Source organism: Sphaerodactylus townsendi, linkage group LG04 (assembly GCF_021028975.2).
Source record: "Sphaerodactylus townsendi isolate TG3544 linkage group LG04, MPM_Stown_v2.3, whole genome shotgun sequence".
Lineage (NCBI taxonomy): Eukaryota > Metazoa > Chordata > Lepidosauria > Squamata > Sphaerodactylidae > Sphaerodactylus > Sphaerodactylus townsendi.
The window spans coordinates 76,818,966-76,846,870 of NC_059428.1; the positions used below are offsets into that span (position 1 = coordinate 76,818,966).

General features: G+C 44.2%; 1 protein-coding gene across 3 annotated transcripts in view; it reads left to right on the forward strand.

Annotated features, from left to right (window-relative positions):
• The window catches only part of DMD (dystrophin), a 1,175,169-nt gene that overhangs the window by 535,239 nt on the left and 612,025 nt on the right, over positions 1-27,905 (forward strand). For all 3 annotated transcript variants that reach the window (XM_048495459.1, XM_048495460.1, XM_048495467.1), the window contains one exon: positions 12,173-12,367. In XM_048495459.1, the coding sequence (XP_048351416.1) occupies positions 12,173-12,367 (195 nt within the window). The remainder of the gene's footprint in view (positions 1-12,172; positions 12,368-27,905) is intronic.

Genomic DNA, 27,905 nt, shown 5'->3' on the forward strand with positions numbered 1-27,905 from the left:
GTTTTTTTTTCCTTCCAGCCTATACATTCAAGATGAGGTTATTTACCTACTCCAAATAATTTGTCGGGGGAGGGGGATTTGATATTGTATTTGGGAAATGTGCTACTCAGATCTCATTTCTCTCTTTTTGTTTGCTCAGTACAAATTGAGAATTTTTTAACAGATGAACACAGTGTAGTTTCCATGTTGGTGAACAAAAAAAAGAGGCAATAGTTAACATAAATGGCTTTCCAGAGAGCTTTAAAAATAAGATTGTCGTTTATTGTTAACTGACTTTTAAAATTACTGTTTCAACATTGACAAGAGCCCTTTCTCCCTACCCAAATAGACTGTATAACAAGACAGTTGGACTCCAGACATTTTAAGGATCAACCATCCCTTGCAAACTGTCTTACTGATAGTATCTTTTCATATATAGCATGCATGGCTCCTCAGCTTGAAGTTGATGGGCACTATGATACCCATCAGTGTGTTTCCTGATGTTCAGTTCCATCCTCAAACTTTCTTCCACCTCAGTGGAACAGTGGCATCACTTTCATATGTTTTGGGAGTACCACTTTGGAAACTGCTGCATCTATCACAGGATAATACTTGGCTTGAAACTTTCCAGTATTTTATGATTGGCCCCAGCTTTGATAATGACTACATTTTGTTTGGATGCCTGCTTATGGTAGTTATTTTGCGGTGGTGCTCACTACCTGTTCTCAAAATTCTGAAAGGACCCGCAGGTTCAGCAAAGTTGAGGATGCCTTCTATATAGTGCAGTTTTATAGTGATTCTATATAGTGAAGAATATGCTATTGCATTTCTTTCATTTGCATTCATAATCTCAATGTGTAGTAGTGTATGGTGTAGTGCATAGTGATTAAACACTACTCGGTGTTTGGATTTTTGTTTCTTGGTGTCTTCTGATTGTTTTTATAACCATATTGGGAAACCACTGCACTATACATTCCAATTTGTAGCAAGAATAAATATCATGAGAAGGCATCCCACTAAACAACCATCATGCATCTGAGTAGAATTCTCCACAACCAACTGAAGATTTTTCTTTATTTATTTAGCACCTCGTAGAAAGTCAAGTATAATGTCCCTAATTTAACTAGGAGGACTATGTTTCTTATATTTATATTTCTTTATTTATACATTACAGTTATAGGCCGCCTTTCCTGAAGGACTCAGCACTGCAAACAGCATGTAAATATGCTAACATAGTATAATATTTTAAAACAACATTAAAACCCAAGGATAATAACCAGTAAATTATAAGTGGAACTATATTGAACATATGGCAATACCCCCCCTCCCAACTGAACTCACCAGAGACCTAGATGGAATAAGATTACACTCTGCCTGGCTGGCCAAATGCCTGGCATAACAAGTCCATTTTACAGGCCCTGTGGAAACTCTGCAAGTCCCACAGGGCCTTGGTCTCTCTAGGGAACCTGTTTCACCAAAGAGGGCCCAGGGCCATAAAAGCCCTGGCCCTAGTAGAGGCCAGGCAGATATGTTTTGGGCCAGGGACCTCTAATAGGTTCTCCTCCAAAGACCGGAGAGACCTAACTGGGCAATATGGGGAGACATGGTCTTTCAAGTATGTGGGCCCAGGCTGCTTATGGCCTTAAAGGTTAAAACCAACACCCTGAACATGACCCAGAACTTGATGGACAGCCAATGTAGATGGTACAGGACCGGTAAGATTCAGTCCCAACTTGACATCCCCTTAAGGAGTCTGGCAGCAATATGCTGAATGAGTTTAAGCTTCTAGTTCACAGTCAAAGACAGACCAGCGTACAGCAAGTTACAGTAGTCAAGCCTGGAGGTGACCGTTGCATGGATGATTGTGGCTAAGTCTGTACGGGAGAGTTACGGGGCCAGTTGCTGTGCCTGCCACAGATGGTGGAACACTACCCAAGCTGCATGAGTGACCTGGATCTCAATCAATAACACCAGGTCCAAGATCACACCCAGGCTTCTGATGGACAAGGCTAATTGTAATGCCTCACTGTCCAGAAGAGGCAGGCAAAAGTCCACCAGTCGCTCCTCGTGACCCAGCCACAGCACCTCCATCTTCATAGGATTTAACTTCAGTCGGCTCGCTCTCGACCAACCAGCAACAGCATCCAAACATCACTGGAGAGCTCCAGGGGCTGAAGACAGACTGTCCTCCATTGTGAACCTGAGCTGGGTATCATCAGCATATTAGTGACACCGCAGCTCAAAACTCCAGACCAAACTTGCCAGGGGATGCATGTAAATGTTAAAAAGCATCGGGGAGAGGATCACCCCTGCGACACCCCACAGCACAGCCAGCCAGCACAACCCTGAACTCTGATACTGGCGAGGTGGTGGACCAAAAGGTCATGATCAGAGAGAGCGCTTTGGAACAACAGTCTCGATGGCTTCAGAGAGCCTGGTATCCCAGATCTCTACCAATTCATCAAGGAAGGCGCCAGTGGGTGGGGTCTCGCAAAGCATCCTGGAACTGCTCTGGGTCCATTAGTCTCCACGGATGGGCCAAAATATGCCCATTGCCTAGACAGGGGGGTGCAGGAGCATCTATCTGAGCCTTAAGGATGTAGTGGTCAGGCCATGGCTCTCTATCGACAGATAAGCCCACATTCACACCTGCCATGAAGATCAGGTATGGCCATGCTGATGTGTGGGACTCCCAGTGTTCACCAGAGAGAGACCTAGCATCGCCATGGTTGACACCATATCAGTGGCTACCGAAGAGGAGGCTGTCTGCTGGTGCACTAGGCAACCAGTACATCAGCAGGACAGCCAGTCCCTCCGGGGAGTCCCAACGAAGGCCCAAATACTCTAAACCTATGATCAGTGGGACAGGGGACGTCTTAAAGGAGATGGTATTTCTGATGAGCATCACCACACCACCACCAGCCTTGTGTCCGAGGTTGCTGGACAAACATGAAACCATCCGGGGTGAGATCATTGAGGGCCACTGTCTCCCCTTCCCTCACCCAGGTTTCTGTTATGCATGCGAGGTCCACAGCCTGATGACCAATATAATCCTGCAGGATGGCAGATTTATTATTTTTGAACCTCACATTTAACATTTAACAACAACAACCTCGAAGCAGAGTCTAAGACCCAAACCACACAATCTATATCTCTTGAGTTAGGCTGTAGGTCTGGTAGAGAGTAAGCATAGCCATATCTCCCTCGGTGTCTCTTATATGGCCTAGGCCCATGGTGGTGAACCTATGGCACTCCAGATGTTCATGGACTACAATTCCCATCAGCCCATGCTGGTAAGGGCTGATGGGAATTGTAGTCCATGAACATCTGGAGTGCCATAGGTTCGCCACCACTAGGCCTTCTACCATATTGGATGGTATGTATGTAATTATAATAGGTAACCATTGGAAATGTCTCCTTTTAAAGCAAAGAAGAGACATGATAAAATATATTTGTTATATTAACTCATAATTGCAAATTAATGATACTTGATTTTTCCTTTCTAAGATGAATTAATATGAGAAAAATAATTTTATGTGACTTAACTATAGTCCCAATGCATTGCTTCACTACTTTTCACTATCAAATCTCATGCATATGGCTCATTTGAATATGGTATGACTATCAGGATCTGCTGTTTGGTGGGCTAGAACTGCAGTCTAAATGGACAAATATACCTTCCGTTAGGATAAAGCGTGTGCATATCAATCTTCCGGTGAAGGTCACAGGCAAGCATCAGGACGAAAGGCGTTAATGTACATATTAACTTGAGAAGTGATTATTGAATCATAAGTATATGAAAATAATCACGAATACCCTGACTCTAGTAATAGTTATAAATATTTTGTTTCTATGTAGAAGCAAGTCAAAATGTATATCCTTCAGGTATAATATTTTAATATTAATTTATATTAAAATATTTTCAAAATGTATATACGTTATAATTTGTACAAGTTATGTTTCATAATATTGAAGAGTTTTGTATATTAATTTTTTTTAATTACATAATGCATCCTTGCCATAAATCTGAAATTCAAAGAAGCACTACACTCTTTTAAAACCGATTAAATCATAACTACCAACGAGGAAATGTCATCATTTTTTTAGGATTATTATTTAACCATTCCTTTTCTCTCGATATGCAGCTATTTGCTTTAAAAAACAGAATACAAAAGAGTGAATGACAGCCCCATCCACTGGGCCAGCTGTTGCATCCACCCCGTGTCATTCCCAAGAGGGTAGCAAAAACCACAAGAAAGCCTCCCCACTACCAGAATGCCCCCATTGGGCTTAATGGGCTGTCTAGCGCTCATCCTACAACAGCCAGGTAGAAGCAGAGTAACATCAGCACCTCCCCTGGCCATGCCTCCAGAACACCCCTGCTACATCAGCGACAGGAATGGACCGAGGAAGACTGGTGTAGTGCTCTGCACTATATTCAACTGCTGCAGAGGACAGCAACAGCCACCTGCTAGCAGATCCATCCCTTCATGGGGATCTCTACATATTGTCTGTGGTACTGGCTGGGGGCACACAGTTCAGGGACCAAGAACATAGGAGCCCTTGATCTGTTCAACCAGGTGTATGATGGTTACTAGTAGGATGAATACCATCTGTTTTCTGGGCTGATTGTAACATCTGCAGTGTGAATCAGCCTCTCCCCCTCTCCCCCCCCCACAGCTGTGGATGATTAAATCACTTTATTGGAGGGTTTCAGGGGCAAAGGAGCTGAGAGAACCATAACCACCTTTGGATAACCTCAGGGAAAATGTGTGTGATTCTCCTGGAATGGCTTCCAAATGGAATGGAGGACCAAGAGGGCAGTGGGCTGCATACAATTGATACCTTTTAACAAAAGGATTTCTCTGTGACCAGGGTGCAGAGTGGCTTGGGGGTGGGGGATCAGTAGTTGGAGCTGCTGATCCTCCTGTTGGGTCTCCTCCTGAGGAAGGACAAAAACAAACACATGTACCTGCAAAAAGAGGCAAAGAGCTCTTTGGGGTGGACATCTGTGGTAACTGCTGCCTCCCCCCCCCCCATCCCAGCAAAGGCTTGAGTTATCCAAAACTTGTGTGGCTGTCATGTTGAAACCAACAGCAAATGATGAATTCACCTTGACATCCTTTCCTTGAAAGTTTGCTGCTGCAATTGAATCAGTTCCAAGATTGTGTTGTCATCCACTGCTCTCAACATTCTGCAGCTCTGCCTCCCCCCCTCCCCCGCACATAGCACCCTGTCTGGGGGAAGCCCTGGCAATTGTCTGAGCTGCCAGTCCAGTGCAGAGATGACAGCCTGGGCTTCCTTCTCCAGCAACTTTTGCAGTGCAGTCCCAAAACATCAAACTCTCTTGCGCAAAGGAGCAATCCTTGGGCGGGGAGGGGAGGTCTAGGGGTCCTACTGTTCCTTCTGGCTGCCAGGCTCAGGTGCAGAAGGTGGGATTGCCAAAGCAGTTCTCTGCCACAGACAAGAGTAAAGAGGAAGGAAGTTGGGGGAACAATTTCTTGCATACCTCCCACTGTTCCTCTGGGTCCTGGCTGAGGAGATGGGGTAATTGTTTGGGTTCTGAACTAAGAGACTGAATGTGGAGTTTGTTCTCCCTGTTGGATGTTTATGCAAAGAGTTTACCCAATAGTGTTATGTGCCCTATCTGTGTTTTTACCATCACCAAGATGCCTTGGCGGTCTCTCTTTCCACATGACAGAAAACTATCAAACAAAATCTCATACTGTGCACCTACCTTATGATTTCTGTTGTTTCCTGATTGGAGTTTTGTAGGACCAGCAGGGTCTTGATTGCATGCTGGGAAGGGAGCTTGGCTGCCACAAGGGATAAAGCTCATTGGTAGTAACACCTAGTCATCATCCAGAGCTGCTTGGGGCCTCGTTACTGTAGCTTTGGCAGTGGGGGCACTTGTTTTTTGCCTCTGTAAGGCCACCATTGGGTTGAGCCACCTTTTTTCTTGGTGCAACTCTGGGCCTTTGTGAGGGGGTGTTCCTGGACTGAAAGGCATTAGGAAGCAGACTAATTCTGGACACATCCCACAATCCTCCCACAACAGCACCAGTTTAGAGTCCTGCACCTAAACTGTGCCAGTGCACATCCGCAACACAATAGCATTGGCACCCAGGTGTGCTTATTAGTTTACATAATTATACCTGAGTTTGTTAAACTCTTCCTTACATAATTATGATTCTCTTTATTGATACAATCAACTGTTATCAAAGTCAGTATAATAATCTTGCAGCATGTTGTAAAATAACTGTTTCTGAACAGCCATCTCTACATTATCATACTTGAAATTTGGCCCTCATAACTTTTATGTAGTCTACCTTGAGTCAGTATGCTGCAGTGGTTAAGAGTGACAGGACTCTAATCTGGAGAACCTGGTTCAATTCGCCACTCCTCCACATGAAGCCTACTGGGTGATGCTGGGTCAGTCACAGTCTTCTCAGAACTCTCTCTGCTTATGTAAAGGCAGGCAATGGCAAATTACCTCTTTTGGTATTTTGCCTTGAGGTCACCATATTTTGCCTTGAGGTCACCATAAGTCAGCTGTGACTTGATGGCACGCACGCACGCACCCCTTGAGTGTATAAGTTGGCTTAAAAAGGGGTGTAGAAATCCATGAAGTTAGACATTCATGAAGTGGGATAATATCAATAGCTATTAGACAAACTAATACATTTTGGGGTATTGGAGGTCCAAAGTACACATTATGTGAACAAATACAGTTATAATTTTCCCACACTCTTCTGTATTTTCTCAAAGTTAATTTCCTGATCATATATAATTAAGTGAAGGAAGAGCTTCTGCTGGTACATGGAAAGCAGGACATATGGATGTCAGTCTCCATGAGCTCCAAGGAATCACAGGTGTCACCCATAGTTCAATTTTGTGCTTTTTTACTTTATTCATGCATTGCAGTACACTGCTCATGTAATATTTTAGCAGAAATGTCAAACTGGATTTTAAATTACATGTTCACTTCCCTCCTTATAGAAGCTCTGTTATTGTGATTTTAATTAGATGGTTTTCTCAACGTTTGTAGGCTATACTCTACATGTACAGGTTCTTGATGTCCCCTAGATACTTCTGCACTCTGTGACATCCTTCCTTAATTTTAGAATCATTCACAATTACCAAGAGTACTATAAACAATACATAGTGTACATTCACAACAGAAAGTCACAAAGATGTGTGGTTTAGTCGGTAGAAAGGCTGGTAATTAAACCTGCATAATGCAGTACTACATAGTTTTTATACTAGAAATTACCATTCCAGTATTTTAGCTTCTTTGTGTGTAGACTGATTTGCAAATCTTAAAATAATTTGAAATCTGTCTTTTATAGAATATCCACCCTGTCAGTAAGCTATACTTATGACAATTTCACATGGCATGATTTAAGCATTTTCTAAAATAATTTCATTCTTATTTGGATGTTTTCTTTTAGTTTGGAAAAAATTTCTTATCTGTTGCATCCAGTAGTGTAAAGGTATCAAAGCAACACAGACTTAAAGATATCCAAAAGTGTCTATTTTGTAAGAATCTATTAAACTTGGTTCAGAATTACTAATGTAACCAATGCTTAGGGAACAGGGTGTTGAAGACTGTTCTTTGCACATTCACATCCTTGCATGCAGATACCCTCCCTCAGTATTCTTATCCAATTTTGCCGCTATTTGTAATCTTTTCCCCTCTTTTCTATAATCCAATCTTAGCATTGTTTATTGGGTATCTTATGCTGCTTGATTGAACTGTTCCCTATATTTTGCAATCCACTTTCAGTCTCTGTGAGAAAGCAAATGAAGTAAATCCTAAACACACCTTGATCATAAAAATGTGTAATACAAGAGAATAAGATGGCTGGGAAGATGCACAATTCTGTGGACCAAATCCTGGAATCATTTGGAAATTTGAACTGAGTCTTTCAGCCAATCCAAATGGGGGTGGGAGACCATGGCAACTGGGGAGCCATGTCTCCTCCTATCAGGTATCATGATGGCACGGGCAGGAGGAAAACTGTGATATCCTCCTGCATCCAGGAAACCCCATAGGGCAGGGGTCTGCAACCTGTGGCTCTCCAGATGTTCATGGACTACAATTCCCAATTGGCCATGCTGGCAGGGGCTGATGGGAATTGTAGTCCATGAACATCTGGAGAGCCACAGGTTGCAGACTCCTGACATAGGGTAAAGTAACTCACATCACAAAAATTATGGCACAAGTTTGGGACCAGCTGCGGTGCAGCCAGGCATTGAAAGCCCAGTGAAAGCCCCCTGCAGGCAGCTCTACTCCTGGGTCCACCCCCAGAATGCCCCCTCTCCCATTGGCATGCAATTCTGTGTTAGGCAGTTACCAAAGCCACCTGCACATCTGGGTACAGGTACCATGGAGCTCCACGGCACCTTCCCAAAGGCATGGGTGCCCTCACTGCTAGCAGGGATGCCCCTTATGCTGGTAGGGTGGGCACCGTTGTTCCAAATGGGGATTCCTCCTTCCATTCTGGATTGGGCTCTAAAACACACATTCTCACAAGACCATTATCTTTAGTAATGCTAGTTACTAAGCACCAGGTAGTGAAGTTCATCTTAAAGAGCTATGTGTTTTATATTTATGAATTTATTGTGCATTTTTTATTGAAAGTAACTTTAGAGATTGGACCTGAGTGTTTTGTTCTTGCCCACAATATTCAGTGGATGTTACAAAAAGAAGGGTCTGTCTCAGCGGTTCCCTGAAACGAAATCATTTATACCAGTGTCACATACTTTTTCAAATCAATTCATGATTGGCATAGCAAAAAATTTCTGCTTGATATTCATTATGCACTACTTACTTACCACAGAATACAGATGCATAGGATTGTATCAGCACAGCAAAACAGATCTCTGATGGTTGGAAATGGGATTAAGATGACATGGGAACATTCATGTCCCTAAACATCCCCCTAAAGAGAGAGAGAGAGAAGGTCATGGAAACCTGCTTTTCATTATAAAATAAAAAATATATTAGCAACTATCATATACATTCAGGACAAAGGTCAAATCCATCTCTCTTTTTTTGCTGTAGCACTGGTTGCAATAGAGTTTGATCATTAAGCAAATGTGACTGGGGACTAAATTATTTGACAGCAACAGTTAAAATAAAATTATATCTATATAACATATAACTTGTGTCAGATATGGTCCAAATCACATATATAAAAATATGCTTATCCATACAGCAGTCAACCAAATTAGCTGGAGTCAACTGTCTGCAAGAAGACAGTGTGACATGTGCCACTAGTTTAGAGGATAGTTGCATAGATGATTTTACTGTACAGCACATAAAGAAGAAAGAAATTAACTTCTATTTCTGTTATTTCAAGATTATGATGTACTGAACAAAAAAACCCGTGATTTGAAGATGGCATAACTATTTCCTACATATAAGTGGAAAAATAATTGGAAATGACAACTTTGTTATGAAACAATATAAACATGTGAATCACACAATGTCTGCTACAATGACTGCCTTGATCAAGTATTCTTTTTCTAGCCAGCATAAATATGAATATCAGCCAAAGCTTAATTATAAAATTATGGGTGATTGGACTTAGGACTCGAGTAGCTTTATATTGAGAAATGTATGGGTACATGGTGGAAATGCCAGAGTGTTCTTTGAATAAGATATAGCTAAAAACATTCTGCCAACTAATGCCAATCAATTTCAAAACACTGACAGTGATACCTGGAAATGATTATAGTGTTTATCACATGGTAAACCTTGTAGAAATTACATATGCAACATAAGAAGGAGCTAATTTTCTGATGATAAATATAGTTTGTACACATAGATGCATTTTATGAATATGACTTTTCTCATTGGAAAAAAAATTACATGTGTATCCTATATAATGATTTTAAGCAACTGCCAGTTCCTCATGTATGACACTCTTATCCCAAGTTTTATTAACAAAAACCTACAACAAACAACTGCTGTTTAGAGAGTACTATTGAAGAATCTCTAGCTCAGGGGTCTGCAACCTGCGGCTCTCCAGATGTTCATGGACTACAATTCCCATCAGCCCCAGCCAGCATGGCCAATTGGAGAGCCACAGGTTGCAGACCCCTGCTCTAGCTACTCAGGAAGTCATTTCATAATAACAAGAAGTTACATGTAAAAATATTAATAAACAACACAACTACTCCTGCACATACAAGTACACTGATGTTTTCAGAGAAAACAAAAATTAAAATGTAGAGTTAGATGCAGACAGAGGCAATTTAATCTGATTCCCTTTACTTGCTGCAGGCCCATCTTGTGGCACATTTGTCTTGTGAGGGTCTCCAATGCTCAGAAAATTGGAGGCTACTTGGAGAAGGGAGGGAAAGATCAGTTCTGCTAACTCTTTCTGTGGAATCTTCTGCTGAATTCAACCTATTAACCTACTAAGATCTTGCACCTTTTGCTACCAATCCTTTTTGTTGATGTAGGTTGGAGAAGTCCTTTTACTTCATCTAATTAAACTTCCTTCAATATATTTAGGATCAGATCTAAAATTGGCAATGCTACACAGAAAAGAGAGTTATATGATGGTTCATTAGTCATGAAACCCCCTACTTTTTTCAGAAAGATTTTTTGAAATCCATTAAGAAGCACGGCACAGTGTTAAGAGCAGTGTGATGTAGTGGTTAAGAACAGGTGGGCTCTAATCAGGTGACCAGGTGACCACTCCTACTTATGGAGCCAGCTGGGGTGACCTTGGACTAGTCATAGTTCTCACAGAACTCTCTCAGCCCCACATATTTCATAAGGTTTATTTTGTGAGGAGAGGAAGGGAAGGCATTTGTAAGCTGCTTTGAGACTCCTTATGGTTGAGAAAAGCAGGATATAAATCCAAATTCTTCTTCAGAAATCCTTGCTTCTGTCAGAGGAATTACATATTCTTTATGTTTTCTGTGTATCACACATATGGGATCTTAAGTGCACCCAAAGCCTCAGAATCTATAAAAACTATAAAACTTTGTGCATGAGCCTCCCTACCCACAATAGCTTCACATTGTGCATGCTCATGCACCAGTTCTTTCTCAACTGCCTCTAGGGATCTTCTCATTCTCCCTTTTTTCAAACTTTCTATTTGAATGCATGGGGAAGGAGAGTAAACATGAGCCTGCTGGCCAGTCCACTTCCATCCTCCTGATCACCAGCTCAAGAGCACAGCACCTACATGTGGAGGTTGTGCATAATCTACCCCCCTCCCCCTATGTTCAGAAAGAAGAATCTCCAGTCACAGTGAGGAAGTGTGCATTCTCACTGTGTAGATGCCTTGATGATTACACCAAGGCAAGGAATGAGGTCAGCATACTCATACCCAATGTCACTCACTGTGCATTCAGGCAATGTGCAGTGGGATTGTGTGTAAAAGGCTTAACTTGTTTCTGTACACACTGTTGGTGTGATTTGCACAGCTACAGCACCACTTTCTGATTATGAACTAGCCAGACAATTCCAAGTATTCCCAAGGAATGTGTATGAGGGTTGCTGTAAGTATAAATCAGCCTGTGTTGGGTTATGCAAATAGATAGGAGTCAGGGCTCCTTATTATTAAGACTTTTTTTGTACAAATATATTTAGCTTGTGGTTAGTTTTAATAAATGTTTGGTCAATTGAAGAAAATTTTGAAGGGCTTTGGCCATGACACAGTTCAGGAATACAGACTCAAATGTTGGGACTTGAGATGGAGGCCATGATCTCAATACCTGTACAGAAAAGCTATACATAAGTCTAGTTAATATTATCCCTGATATCATTTGCTTGATATCATTTGCCTGATATTCTTTATAGGTATGTATACATATGCTACCTGGGGAGATGGTGTTAGGAGAATTCCATAGAAAACCAAGTGCACACACGGGTTTTGGGTTCATGGCCAAAGTTTCTGCAATGTGTGTTGGTTCATATTGGCTACAGTGAGCTATTAAAATACATTAATATAAGCTACATGTTGGACAAACATTAGGTAGAACACTGTGGCAAGAAAAACAAATCACTGGCTCAAATTAGTAGTAGGTAATCATTATAGTAAAAGAATTTGAAAAAGATGGTCTGTCATAGGGATACAAATGTGTGAAGAAAGTCTTGCTTTATATTCTGTTTAAAAAGCCCTACCCATTCCAAAACTAAAGGAAAAATTCTGTTGTGTATCTATACCAGCAAACTGTTCATGAGGAGACAACTGTCGTGATGACTGAAAGTATGACTATGGAAACCTCTTATGTGCCTTCTGCATACCTGGCAGAAATTCTTCGGCTTCTACAAGCTTTATCTGACATGGAAGACATCCTTAATTCTCCTAGTCTGCAGGGTAGGGACTGTGAAGATCTTGGCACACAAGAAGAGTGCCTCAAGGTACGAATCATCTTTACTCTTTCAAATCTAATGTATTCCTTTGCAGCTGAAGTATTGGGAAATCATTTTAATAGATTAGTTTTATTTATTATATTTTTATCCTACTTTACAGCCAACAAATCTCTCTCATGATCAAACCTAATACAAAGGGTTTTTTAAAATGGATTCTCAGCTGAAGTATATGCAGATGCAATGGAGAAGTGCCTGGCTGGTTTCTTATCTCTTACTGATGGCTCAGTGTTAATAGTTCAAAGTGCTAGGAAGGGAAGATGTCACTTGCCTGAAGGTGAATGCAAACATAGTGGAAAATAGCTTGGCTGTCCCTTCCAAAGTTAACTAGGATAGAGCAGACTGCAAGACCATTAGCAATTAATAATAATCCAATAAAATTCCTGTTTTTAAAAACATAGGTAAAACCACTCAGTAATAAGAAAACTGGAGGTGAAGAAATTCAAAACACAAGTAAATGCATGACTGAATGCTGCCTCATATGGAAGGCATTTTTGTACACACAGAAAACTAGCTTGTTAAATAGAAGTGTTCCAGATCAGTGTTTTCCTCTATTTGCAGTGAGGTTCTTATATGGGGAGGGAGAATTCAGTCTCCGATGTCCTGACACAGGAACAGTCAGAATACAACGGTACATCTGGCTTTAATTTAGCTGCAATGGGATAATACAATGGAACAATAATTTTATTTCTTTTTTTTAATAGCAGCCCATGGCAGTGCATGGAAAATCACTTGAAATTCAGAAGTTTCAAAACATTTGTGATACAACCCCTTACAGAGCTCTTACTACAAGTTCCTAAGCAGTTTAATAAATATATTTTATATTGTTGTTCACCATGCCAAATGCCTGACTATTGAGAGGCATAATGTATATTTTTAAATTATACAAAGTAAGTGTTTTACATCTGCTGTTGAAATATATACCGTATATACTCATGTATAAGTCGAATTTTTCAGCACATTTTTAATGCTGAAAAAGCTCTCCTCGACATATATGCGGGTCATTAAAAAATTTTTGTGTTTTTACTTTGCCGGCCAGCAGGGGGTGCGGTTTTTATGCTAGCGGCACCAAAATTTCAGGGTACCCTCAGAAAACTCTCCTGATGATACCAGCCAAGTTTGGTAAGGTTTGGTTCAGGGGGTCCAAAGTTATGGACCCCCAAAGGAGGTGCCCCCATTCCTCATTGTTTTCAATGGGAGCTATTAGTAGATGGGGCTATCCTTTTGAGGGTCCATAACTTTGAACCCTCTGAAGCAAACTTCACCAAACCTGGCTGGTCTCATCAGGAGAGTTTCTTTATTATACCAGCCAAGTTTGGTGAAGTTTGGGTCAGGGGATCCAAAGTTATTGACCCCCAAAGGGGATGCCCCATCCCCCATTGTTTACAATGGAAGCTAATAGTAGATTTTCCATTTCTGATAATATCCCTCTTAAAATCTAAGTTGGGTTACATTTGGACATACAGATGATGATGAGGAATCCAGTTTTGAAGGATTTTAACTTGTGTTTTAGCTTGGTTGCTGGTTGAGCTAAGGTTTTTGTATTTTTAAAGTCATTGTTGATACCATATTGTTCTTGTTGACCCTCTTTTCCACTTACAGAGCCAGTTTACTGTTTTTCTTTGAAATAAATATTCAAAAACATTTAACCTGCCGATGCCTCAATTGATGTAATTTTATTGGCATCTATTTTTATTTTTGAAATTTACCAGCAGATGCTGCATTTCCCACCCTCGACTTATACGCGAGTCAATAAGTTTTCCCAGTTTTTTGTGGTAAAATTAGGTGCCTTGACTTATATTAGGGTCGACTTAAACACGAGTATATACGGTAATCAGGCAGTGCTGCTGTCATTCTTCATTAAGAGCAATTACTCTTATTCTGAGAGTGTGACTTGTTTATGCAAAAAAAATTTAGATATCTAAATTGTAGGTGATAAGAAAACATTTGTTCCCAGTTTATATATTTTCGATGTGAGCAATATTGGTAAGAGGAGAAGTGACCCAACAACAGTATTAGTAGCAGATGAGTGCATTCCCATTAGTGCCCTTTAATGTCATATATTTGTGTATCTTGGTGTGATTTATGTCCATAAGTAATAAATAGTTCATCCATGGATTTGATATTATTAAAGCTAACACCAACTTTAATTATATTGATTATCTTGGTTACAAGTTAACTATTGCTGAAGGTTTAATTTAACTGAACTATTAAAATGTCAAGATGTGCTTGTAAGCACAGCTCCATCTTCCTCTCTAATAAATCTCTCACAGCAGCAAATAGATCTTACAAATTCATACACTTTGGGAAGGCATATAGTTTTGATCTGAGCTTTGTAATGAAGGAATATATATTTGCTGGGGAAAGTATTCATCACTGTCATTATCTTGCTGTAAAAATAGAAACATAGTACATAAATTACATAGCTGCTGTTGGAGCAGGTTTTAAATTAAATTGTGGTTGATTTTTATCCCAAGAAGATTTGCATGAATCAAATTGCAAAATGGTAATAGACAGCAGTTTTAATATGTAGATTGTGAAATCTTTTTCATCCTTTTAAACTTAGTAGATTTTTAAAGAAAAAATGTTTGTGGCTGAAACAACATATTCAATGGAAACTATACAGTGGTATGTGTGGTATAGTGGTTAAGACAAGTGGACTCTAATCTGGAGATCGGGTTTAATTTCTCATATCTCCGCATGAGCAGTGGATATTTATCTGGTGAACTGGGTTTATTTCCCTGCTCCTACACATGAAGCCTGCTGGGTAACCTTGGGCTAGTCAAATTTCTTCAGAACTCTCTCAGCTCCACCTATCTCACATGGTGTCTGTTGTGGGAAGAGGTGAGATTTAAAATAGACCAAAAAAAGTATGGCTCTGGGGCTACCAAGACAGAATTCGAAATGGAACTTTGCACAAATTGTGGACATATTATTGGTATAAATTTTTGTATAAATTTTTGTTGAGACTAGAAACAGGAGGAGAACAGGTTAAAGAATGTATGACAAAATGAGCTACCAACTTTAGGTATACTGTCCAATTTGAACAATTGGAGAATATATGTCAAAAGGGGCTTAAATGTACATTAAATTCCAAGAGAACTTCAATGTATTGTTGGCATATGACACAAGAAAAAGCTGGCAAAGATGAATAAAAATGTGGAAAATTTTGAAAATGTTAACATCAAGAAGGGACTTTTTATCACTTATAATGTATCTGTGAAAAAACTAAATAATTTTATAGGTCAATACATACAGTAATTGAAATGTTTTTAAAGACTAATATACAAACAAAACCTGAGTCTTAGGCTGTTTCTGCACAGCCACGGAAACGAACCTCCACCGGCATAATTTATGCCGGTGGAGGCTCGGGAACGGTTCGCATCGTAGTGTGCGAGCAACCCCAACTTTCTCCCCAGCCAGAGAGGCAGCTCCACATGGAGCTGCCTCTCCTTCAGTCCCCTCCACTCCAGGGGTCAGAGGACGTGTCTCTCCAGCCCTTCAGAGCGATGCTGGAAGAAGAGGGGAGGGAAGGGGGAAAGCGGCATCTTCCCAGCGGTGCAATTCACACCGCGCCAGTGGGAAGACACTGCTTTTCAAAAATGCGCTCTATGTGTGAGGTTTAAAGCGACGGCTTCATGCCACTCCGGGGCAGCCAGGATGGCGCTGCTGCAAAGCAGTAGTGCCTTCTGTGCGAATGCTTCCCCAGGGACAGTGTTTTTGCCGTCCCTGGGACACTCTGTACTGCCGGTGCGGAAAGGGCCCTATCTTATCGATACACGTTCAAAAATAAAATATGGAATTTTGTTTTAAATATGGCAGTGGCAGCAGCAGAAATGGAAAACTCCATCTATGGTGGGTGAAGGTATTAGAGCTGACAAACATGGCCAAGTTAATTTTGCTGCTCAAAAAAAAAATATCAGTAGTAGCTGATTGAGAAGATCATCCAGTAAGCATCATGGCTAGACAGAGATTTTAATCCAGAGTTTGTTGCTGGTTGAAGTGAAGCAGTTTTAGTTTAAATGTTTATCTATTGAGTTTATCAAATTGTTAAGTTTATAAAATATTGTGGAGCCATAGACATGTGAAAAGAAATTGTTTTACTAGGTTGAGCTCGCAGCCTTTGCAGATGAAAGAATAGTCCTTTTAAATATGTCCATTACAGAGAAATAATTATCTTACTGGGCTTTAATTTTTAGCTGTGCTTTTTGTCTTTTTACCAGTGGCGTAACTAGGCAAACTGGAGCCCGGGGCAAAACCTGAGTTTGATCCCCTCCCCAGGCGCGTGCCCAATGCAACGCGCACCCCCCTTTGTAGCTATGCCCAGTGGCATATCTAGGCAAACTGGAGTTTGGCACCCCCCATGGGCAGCCACCCTCCCCCACTGTGACCAAGCAATGATTTTTACACCAGGTTGTTTCAAAGTCACCATCACATTATAGAACATGCCCCAACTCACAAATCTGAGCACAGCAATAAACCATGCCACACAGCAGAAATAATTTTTGAAAACATTTTTAAAATGCTTTCAAAATGTTTTATTACTGCCATGAAAACATTTTATGGTGTTGTATCCAGTCCCCCCGATTGGGGGAAACAGCATCACTTTCAATGTTTCAAAGGAGAATCTGGGCTCCCTAGTTTAAACAAGTGATGCTGGAATCCACCCCCAAACAGCATCATTTTCAATGGTGTTTAAACTAGGGAGCCCAGATTCTCCTTTTAAATCTACCTTAAAGGGAGAATCTGGGATTCCCAGTTTAAACAACATTGGAAGTAATTCTATTTTGGGGTTGATTCTCCCCCACCCTGAAACAGCATCACTTGCAATGTTTAAACCGGGGACCTCAGATTCTCCCTTTAAATCCATGTCAAAGGCGGGGGGATTTAAAAGGAAAATCTGGGGAAATTTGGGAAGTGCCTGCTGGCAGGGGTGCAATTGTTAAGCTAGAAGCACCAAACTTCCAGGGTATCTTTAGGAGACTCCCCTAATGATATCACCCAGGTTTGGTGAAGTTTGGTTCAGGGGGTCCAAAGTTATGGACCCTCAAAGGTGTAGCCCCCATCTTCTGTTAGCTCCCATTGGAAACAATGGATGATGGGGCACCCCCTTTGGGAGTCCATAGCTTTGGACCCCCTGGACCAAACTTCACAAAGCCTGGGTGGTATCAGTAAAAGATTCTCCTGATGATACCTCCCAGGTTTGGTGAAGTTTGGTTCAGGGGGTCCAAAGTTATCGACCCTCAACGGTGTAGCCTCATCTCCTATTAGCTCCCATTGCAAACAATGGGGGATGGGTCACCCCCTTTGGGAGTCCATAACTTTGGACTCCCTGAACCAAACCTCACCAATCCTGGGTGATAGCATCAGGAGAGTCTCCCAAAACACCCCTGAAATTTTGGTGCTGCTAGCCTAAAAACTGTGCATTCTGCAGGCCAAGAATGGAAAAACACTGAAAATACAAAAAATCCCACAAACAAACCTGCGGCCCCCACAGGGCTGCACCCAGGGCAACTGCCCACTTTGCCCAATGGGAGGAACACCTCTGCTCCTTACCACTGAGATGATATATCTAAATCCAGTAGTTCTCCTTAATAGTCCTTACCATTTCTGTTACGCTAGATGTTCATTAATCAGTCTAAACCTTTTATTCTCCCAGCAAGACTGCATTCATAATCCTCTTTAAATGTGCTGGATTTTTATGGAAGTTGTAGCAAATATTATGATTCATAGTTCTGGTACATATTTAAGACTGTGATTAAGTAGTGGATCTTGCTCTGCCATTCATGAATAGAACAAGCTGTGCTTCTGCTGTTTGGGATATCAATATACAAACTGAGATATGATTACAGATTTGGCATTCATGCCAGGACAATGCTTCATCCTGTACATATTTTGTTCTCTAAAAATATATTTGCATTTTTATAAAAACAGTGCACATCTGGATTCTATCAAATAAGCCTAGGAAAGAACAGAGAAACTCAATTTCACAAATGAGAGCTAAATGGTAAAGTTGAAAATGGGGGGGGTGTTCCTGTTGCTGAGCAAAACCCAATTAACTCCAAGCTGCACAACCTGTGTGAATAAAGACTTTTTTCAGCTTGATTTATCAGGGGGAAATTATAACTGTGTCACACAAATGCCTGAAAAGTTGAATTGGAGGATGTTGTCCTTAGCTGTATGAGAGTTAAATAACCACTGAAAATTCTAATGCTTTGATTTCTCATTTCAAGAGCATAGAGATGAAATAGACCCAGTCTCCAAAGGTCGTTCTCACTTCATCTGAGACCGGGCTTTGAACACCTTCTCTTTCCTTTTCTTTTGTAGATATGAAAGAATGTATTTTTGGTTAGCCTGGTTGCAAAATCTTTGATGGCATCTGAAACAACTTTAATGTTATGTTCAACTAACAAAAACAAGAAGCATTTCTATATATGTAGACAATGTGTACAGGGAAGGAGGTAGTAAGAAATCATACCTACACAAGTATGTACACAAAGAAACAGAGAACTGTGTAACCACAAACACAAATATGTGCAGTTCATGGCATCAGACAAAATTTAATGCAACATGATATTTACACATATTTAATGCTTTGCATTTGCTGTTAAAAGCAAAAAATATTTGAAGTAGTTTAAAGGGCATTTCAATTGTTCAACTGCTGTTTCAGAAAAATCCTTGACATACAACATACGAACACAAAAGCATAGACATTTTTGATCTGCCCCATTTCATTAAGTCTAATCAGTGGAGGCTTGGAGTATGATCATTAAGTAGAACTGATCAGTGCCTTACAGAGAATCCCCCTCAGAGCTCAATAGAAAAGGAAAGTATAATTGTAATAAATATATATTTTAAGTTTTTTTTCTTTGACAACTCTCCATGACATCTTTCTTAGGCATGCTGCAGCTACAAAATGCTAAACTGTAATCCAGCATTTAGGTGGGCTGTTTAAAGCTCACTGGGATTGGTGCTATCAACAGTGCATAGGATAGGAATATAGGATTCTTTGTGTGTCTGTCACTGAGATCCAAACTAAACTAGGCTTTGACAAATTTTCTTTGGCTTTATGAACCACCCCAAAAGTTTAGGGGACAGACTAATTTTTTAGCCTTCCAGATTTTTATTTATTTAAATGACCATATGGCCTAATAATTGCCACCACAAAATCTTACCTAATGTTGATAAAGGGAAATATCTCAGTTTGGGCAAGAACTTTCCCTATTCAACAATTTGGAAGCTAAAGATCAGTACCACAATAAACTCAAGGTGACAGTTCAACAAGGGGACATATAAGCAAACCTTTAAAGAGTCTATCTGGAAAAAAACACCAAAAGACAATAACCCTTTATTCCTTAACAACATGGGGTAAGGGTGTTTTTAAAAGTCAGTATATATCTTGAACAAGTGCTGGATTTCAAGAGAGTTTCTACTGAGGCTATTTAAGAAATTCTCATCTTTAGAGGTTTGCATTTGCATGATAGGTTGAATCTCATCTTGGTGTAGTACCCTTAAAAGGGAAAATCACAAGAACAATCTTTGGTTATCAGTTGTAGCTGAAATTTCTACTGCTTACTGGAAGACATAGCTTTCCTTGGTTTGTGGTGAGCCATTTTTTGTACATAAGAGAAAGTTCTTCCTGCTGAACATTGGATGTGAGATTCCCTTCCAACTGGGACTTGGTAAAATGTGGCAAGCAGTCATGCCAAAATCTGAGCACTATCGAGCCCTCCACTACCGCCAGAGTGCTTATTGAGGCCCCCACCATGGGAAGGTCCGACATGCAAACTTGGCCTTCCCAATATGGATGTGCTCCTATGTCCCAAAACTGCCCAGGCTGCAATGAAGAATTAACTAAGTACAGTAACAAATAACCAAAAAAACCCGAACTTAGAATGGGATGGTGGGTCCACTCACTCACTGGCCTCAAAAAGAGGCTGAGCTGGCAGGTGCTTCCTTATATAGGTGTGTCTGGCTTCCCTTTGTCACATGACGGTCCCCCGTCACATGACTTCACTATCGAATGGCTCCTGGGAAGGAGAGCTGTCACTCACTTCTCCCCTGCCACAACGGTGCCCTGGTTAAGTCCAGAGGTGTGTTTTGTCTATTTTGGCTGAAAACAACATGGGGACAAGGGAGGCAGGAATTCACACGCACACACCTCTGCCCTGATTAGAAATCGCGTCCCAGGCTTCAGCCTGGGACGACATTGCAGGGGGGGAGGAAGGAATGGAAACCTCTCCCCGCCGGCCGGCTGAGCCTGTCACGTGGCCGGGTACCGGCACGTGACAAGGGCTTCAGAGCAGCCCATAAAAGGGCTGCGTCGGCGGGGTCCGGCCTCTTTTCGAGGCCGGCAGGTTGAAAGGAGGTTGCTGCTGGAGTAGCGTGGTTCCTTTGCGGCCTCGTCTAGAGAGGGGATCGGTTGGCTGATCCTCTGGGCATCTTTGGGATCATTCTCACGCAGCTTGAGGGAGCGTGGCTCGGTTGCTGCTGAGTTTGGCAGGTTTTGAAAAGGGGCGGGGGTAGCGTTGGGACGTTCCCTCTTCCCTACCCTGTCCCTTGTTGAGGACACCAGCGGACTTGGGCGAGTCCGTGGGTGCGGCGCCGCGCATTCCTTCGGGTTGCGCGTGGTTGGGCTTGCGGTCCCTCACCCGTCCATCCCGGCCGCTCGTCGGCGGGCGCGGCCGGCGTCGTCGGAGTTCAGGAGTGCGGCCGTTGGCCGGCCGTGCACCCCGTCCCGGCCTCGCATACGCCAGTCCGTTGATGGGGCCGTTGCTCGATCTTGGCCTGCCGCTTGACCCGCGAGCGCTGAGTCTGCGAGGCAGGCGTAGAGCCTTGCTTCTCGGCTTGCGGCCGCGGGTAGGGAGCCTCCCGCGTGCCTCTCGCTGGGGCCTGGCGGCAGCCGGGCGGGGTGCCAGAAGAGAGCGGTGGCCGTTTTGGTCTCCCGTTTTCTCATTTCGTTTATCAAGGGGAGCGGCGGCCATTTTGAGCCTTACGTTTTTTGAAGGCAGCGTATTCCCTCCTCAACCCCTCTCTCCACCCCCCCCTTCCTTCCCGTAAGAGAGCAGTCATTAGAACTATTTAAGGCTTTCTGTTTATGGAAGGGTCTGCTTAGGCCTTTCGTTTTTTCGAAGGGTCTGCTCAAGAAAGTCCTTTTGTAATTTAGAATAAGTTTACTTTGTAACTTACAGTAGGTTTACTTTGCAATTTTAGATTTAGTGTGCATTCTGTGCCATGGCCTCAAAGGCAAAGAGTAACAAAAAGAGGGCACGGAACGTGGGCCGGGATACAGCCATCAGGGCTTTAGAGCAGGGCCAAATGGGACCCACTCTGGGAATACCCCGGGATCCAGCGGCGGGTGCACCCCAAGACGATCTGGGGGTGCCTGCCATCCCCGCTCAATCGGAGGTTCAAGCCTCTCCTTCCAGCTTGGCGGGGGGTGTGGCACCCGCTGGGGGCCGACCGGAGCAAGTTCGGTTAGATACAGAACCCAGCAGGGCGCTTGTTGGGGCCGGGTACTCCAGGCCCATCTCGGCCTCCTTCCACGCTTGAAGCTGGCCCGAGCAATCCCTTCAGGGTTCATGGCTCCTATGGCGCAGGAGTGGATTACCTACAACTCAGGGTTCTGTTTTCATGCCATGTCCCTACCCATATACCCCATTCGTAGGCATGGGCATGAAACGTGAATCCTGGCATGGGTTGGCAGGCAATTTAACCCCGCCCCTGGATTTGGACAATGGCCAGGTGGTTTTGGAGTAAGCCAACAGGTGCACCCCAGTCTGTGGCCTCATCAAGGGCCCAGTTCTCCTAGCCCCCCTTTCCGGGGGCCTCAGATTCAGCAGAGCTTGGGTTCCTCGGTTTCCTCTTTTCCGGGACCTCAGGTCCAACCGAGCTTGGGTGCCTTTGTTCCCTCTTATACAGGGACTCAGTTACAAAGTTTGGGTTCCCCGGTTCCCGCCTTTATAGGGACTCAGGCTCAACAGAACTTGGGTTCCTCAGTCCCCCTTCTTGCAGGGATTAACACCCAGCAGGGCGGGACTTCCGATGTACCCCCTTTTGTTGGGACTCAGGCCCAGCAGAGCTTGGGTTGCCAGCGACCTTCTGGAGGCCTAGCTCCTTCAGTAGCGGCGGGCCCCATAGTTCAGGGTCCAGAGTTGGCAGGCTCTTCAAGCCAATCGGCCAGAGCAGCCAGAGCAAGACGTAGGGGGAAGAAGGCCTCTCGTGCGTTCTCATCGTTCCCCTAGTTCATCCTCATCGGGTGAGTCGACGGATGAGGAGTCCGCCCAGGCGGCAGGGGATTACTGGGAGCGGGGGGAAAAGGTGCCAGCTCTCCCTCAGTGGATCATTCAAAGGAGAAAAGGGGACCTTGCTGTAGCGGACAGTGCAGGGAATCCAGAGCTGGCAGCTTTCTGTTCAGCATGGGATCCTGGAGATCCTCCGGGCTCCCATTTACCGAGAAAACTGAGAGAAAGAGCCCTGGACGGCTACTACGTGGACCTCTTCACGGTTTTGCGGCCGGAAGAGGATCCTGAGGAGTCCGGTTCCCGTTCGGCCAGAAAGAAGAGGGAACGCCCGGAAAGAGCCGAGCGTTCTTTTGACAACTGGTCAAAAGGGTTTGCAGAGTATATGGCACTTATTGCAGCCGCCTACCCTCTAAGGGCCTGGCACCTGGCTGCTCACTGGGCCAACATTTTGAAAGCCCGATCCCTCTCGGGGGACGCAGCAGCATTGAAATATGATGAAGCATTTCGAAAGAGTGCTTCACATCGTCCAGGCCGCAGGTGGGACATAATCCACGATCAAACGTGGATGACAAATGTGGTCAAGGTCACCCCTGCTAGTGGGGAAAGGTCAAAGAAGAAAGGGGCTAGCCAGCGAGACCCGCCACGTCACGCCTGTTGGGCCTTTAATCAAGGCTCTTGTAGGAAAGATAAGTGCAGGTTTGAGCACTCTTGCTCTAGATGCTTCGGGGCTCACACCAGGATACAGTGCCCTCAACTGGCGCGGCCTCCCTTTCAACGTGGCGGAACCCTGGCTCGCGGCGCTAAGAAGGATGGTGGTGGCCAGGGAGGATCCTTCCCCGATCCAGAAGGCTTGAAGTCCCGGAGGTCCTGCAGAGTCTCGCCCCTCCCCGGTGCGTGTCGTCTTTTTATCCCAGTGGCTGGACAGGTATGCGCGTAGGGAAGACGCATTATAGTTGAAGGAGGGAATAGAATGGGGTTTCCGCAGTCCCTCGTCGGGGCACATGGAGGCAGCAGCAGCTGCCAATGTAAAATCAGCCAGGGCATTGTCTGCGGTAGTGGCCGTAAAATTTCAAAAGAATGCCTGGCGGGTAGGATTGCAGGCCCCTTTGCTGGAGCCTCCGTTACCCAACCTCAGGGTTTCCCCCATCGGGGTGGTCCCTAAAAAAGACCCCCGGGGAGTACAGAATGATACAGCACTTGTCCTACCCCGCAGGGGGGTCGGTAAATGACTTTATCGACCCAGGCATCTGCTCTGTTCGGTACGCCACCTTGGATGAGGCAGTGAGTCTCATCCGGGGAGATGGGAACAGCATCAAAGTTAGCAAAATGTGATATACAGTCAGCCTTTCGGCTGCTGCCCATACACCCCAAGGACTTCGAACTCTTAGGTTTTCAATTTGACGGACGATGGTATGTCGATAAATGCATGCCCATGGCCTGTTTGATAGCTTGCACAGCTTTTGAACAATTTAGCACCTTTTGGAATGGGCAGTCAGAGATCGCATGCCATCAGCAAAAGTTACTCATTACCTTGATGATTTTTTATTCGTAGGCGCAGCAGACACTGGTGACTGTGCAGCGATGTTGTCAACATTTCAGGACTTAGCGGCAGAGTTGGGAGTTCCTTTAGCGGCCCGACAAGACCGAAGGGCCTGTGGCCTTAGTTTAACCTACTTAGGAATTCAGTTGGACACAATAGCAGGAACATCTTCCCTGCCCTTGATAAGCTGGACGGCGCTGCGCACATTGATTAGTGAAATCTCTGCAAAAAGGAAGTGCCGACTGCGGGAAATACAGTCCCTGCTTGGGCACCTTAATTTTGCATGCAGGGTGGTCTCCCCGGGAAGGGCCTTTTGTTCCCGTCTTGCCAGGTCCATGGCAGGCTACTCAGTTCCCCACCATCACATCAGGGTGACTTCGGGTTTGCGGCAAGACCTAAGGGTTTGGTTAAGTTTTCTTGAAAACTACAATGGGGTTTCAATTTGGCAGGTGCCTTGGGAGCTGCAAGAAAGTTTTCAAGTTCACACCGATGCAGCTGGCTCTATAGGTTTTGGTATTTATTTTAGGGGCCAGTGGTGTGCAGGGAAATGGCCATCAGCGTGGAATCAGACTGGAATTTTGAGGGATATGACTTTCTTGGAGTTGTTCCCTCTGGTGGCTGCGGTTCACATCTGGAAGGGTGTGTTTCGCGACCACACAGTTAAGTTCTGGTGTGACAACCAGGCTGTTGTCAGGGTAGTAAACCGGCAGTCCAGCCGGTCAGAGCGTGTAATGCGGCTAGTATGGGAATTCGTGTTGGTTTGCCTGTCTAACAACATCTCTTTTAAAGCTGTTTTTCTGCCAGGTATAAATAACAACATTGCTGACGCCTTGTCTCGTCATCAGGTCAGCCGCTTTCGCTCCCTAGCTCCCGAAGCCAGCCAGTTTCCGGAGAAGTGTCCAGACCATCTGTGGCGTCTTGGAGGCAGTCCATAGCCGAAGGTGTCTTGCAGTCACTGGCGCCAGCTACTTTCGTCAGCTGGCTGTATGAAGGGGCTTTGAACACCTTTTGCATTTGCAGCTTCCATCGGCGAACCTGTGCGACAAGGGTTTGCTAAGGACTTGGTTCTCCGGTATCTGGTGGAATTGAGGGACCGTCGAATGGCTGCCAGGACTATTAAAGGTCCATTTGGCGGCCATTTCCTTTTCAGCCAGGCTCTGGGGATCACCGACCACTCCGGTCCTTTGAAGCTAGGCGATGCGGTGGCGGGTGGCAGCGTTAGTCTCCCCTAGGCCACAGGACAGTAGGCGTCCCATCACCAGGGAGCTCTTAGGGACTCTAATTAATGCTACAGAAACAGTATGTGACTCTGCTTATGAGGCTGCACTATTTCAAGCCTTATTTACTTTGGCCTTTTATGGGGCCTTTCGGTGTAGCGAATTAGTTGCTCCGTCCACCACATCATCGGCCCCTAAGGCTTTACAAAGAGTCGATGTTTCCATGGCCGATGGGAGCCTACTTATATGGTTGGCGGGGTCCAAGACTGACCAGCGGCGTCGAGGAACCAGAGTGACTTTGGCCCCTTCCCCAACAGGGTCTCCCTGCCCGGTGGCACACATGGCTGCATTTTTGGCCGTTCGTCCCGAAGGGCAGGGTCCACTGTTCATCCATAGTAATGGATTGGCAGTGTCCAGATACCAATTTACAGCGGTTCTGCGGCATTGTCTACAGTTTGTGGGCCTCCCCGCTGAACAGTTTGGTTCTCACTCCTTTCGAATCGGAGCGGCAACCACGGCCTCTCAGGAAGGACACTCTGTAACTGAGATTCAGGCTTTAGGCCGCTGGAGGTCGCTAGCCTATCGTGTTTATGTCCGGCCTCACCTCTCGCTGTAACTTTGTTCTCTTTATAGTTCCGGTGGCCCGTCGGTACCAAGTTTGGCTGGTTGGTCACAGTATTGTCCACTGGGCGGGCCGCTATGCGAAGAAATCTGGCTGGGGAGAACATCTGGGCCTGGGCACCTCGGGGGAGATGCGCTGGGTGGCGAGGCGAGGCAGGATGTGGGCTGCTTTGCTTCTCGATTACGGAACTCCGTCCTGCAATTTGGCTTCCCTGATGCAGTTTTGCTTCAACTTGGCGAAAATGACATTCCTGCCTCTAAAGGGGTGGCGTTGCAGAACTCCATGAGGGACGACTTGATGCTGCTCCACCGTAAGATGCCGAAGACCAAACTGTTCTGGTCGTGCTTACTAGAGCGCAGGACTTGGAGGAACGCTGTGGCTCCGGCCAGGGTTAACAAAACCAGGTCTAAACTGTGTCGGTCCGCGGCCCGGCTGGTGCTGAGCATGGGGGGGATGTTATTCCCCATGTTGATCTATCTCATGCTCTGGCAGCATTGTTTTTGCCCGATGGAGTCCACTTATCGGATTGGGGCCAGGACATCTGGTTGCATGATGTCCGCCATGCTCTGCTGCAGTGGCTTCGCGGCCCGCACTGAGCTGGCTAAAATCCGTTTGCTTTGATGCAGTGCTTTGCGGCCGCGCACTGAGCGGTGTGACTCTGGGCTGCTGAAGCTGGGGTGGGAGCTGTTGGTTCAACAGCTCAGTGGCGGAGGGCATAAGAGCACATCCTATTTGGGGAAGGCAGTAGCTTGCGTGCCGGACCTTCCCCACCTCGGGGGCCTCCATATGAGGTCCGTGGTGGCGATAGAGCTCTGGTAAGCAAAGCCTTGGGGCCGTGCTGAGAGCTCGCTGCCCGGCAGGGAGGGGTGTCACAAATTGGATTTGCGTCCATGTGGCATCTAGTAACTTCCTGTTCCAGTCCCTCGGGGGATATGCCGGACAGGGGTTCTGTCCGAAGGGCCTAAGGGGTCAGCTTGGGCTGCCCTATAACCAGGTTCAGCGGTTTGCTGCCTGGGGGCCAGGATGTGCTCTGATATGCTCGCCCAGCTTCAAGGTTTTGGTTATGTTAAATAAAATTTGGGCTGCGGCCGATTTATTTCCAACAAGTATGTGTTAGTGTCTTGATTGGAATGAGTCTCCACACATCCCCATGCAATCCAGACAGTCTGTACTTTTTAAACTTGAGTTGCCGAAGGACTTGCTACTGTGTTTATTTTATTTAGTTACAAAATGTATATTCTGCCTTTCTGCCCTCACAAGGCTGCAAGATCCAATGGTCAATGTGTGAAAAACAGTAATGTCTGGTTTGACTCTGAGATGGAAAAAAACAAACATCCAACCTACCTTTCTGATATGGAAAAACATAAATAGCTAAAAGGAGTTGTACCAAAGAAAAAAATATAGACATGGAAGTGACAATCATAATTTAAATCATTCTCAATGTGAATCACGTATATTTGTAACCAGGTACATGAACTACACTGTGTGGGAGAGTCATTAAGAGTCAACTAGTACAGAAATAAAAATAGAAATTGGGTACAATGTAAGTAACTACAGACCACCACTGTACCCAGGATGCTTACAATATATAAGCTGGAACCCAGTCAAAGTACTAAATGATTTAATTAAGTGAAAGTGTAAAGTGAAAAATATGCTTAAAAAATGAAGACATTACATAAACACTACAGGCCGAAAAATAGGGAATAACCTTGTACAAATCCTATAAAATACACAATATTGTATATAATTCTGGAGGTCTCAGCATGTAATAACAGAATCAATAACAAAATCAGATTATCTTTGGCCTTTTACTAAAAAGCCCAAAAGCCTTTGCTCCTTTCCTGCTTAGCTAAAAATTGCAGTTTGATCACAGACCTAAAACTGTTTGTACAGCATGCGAACCAAA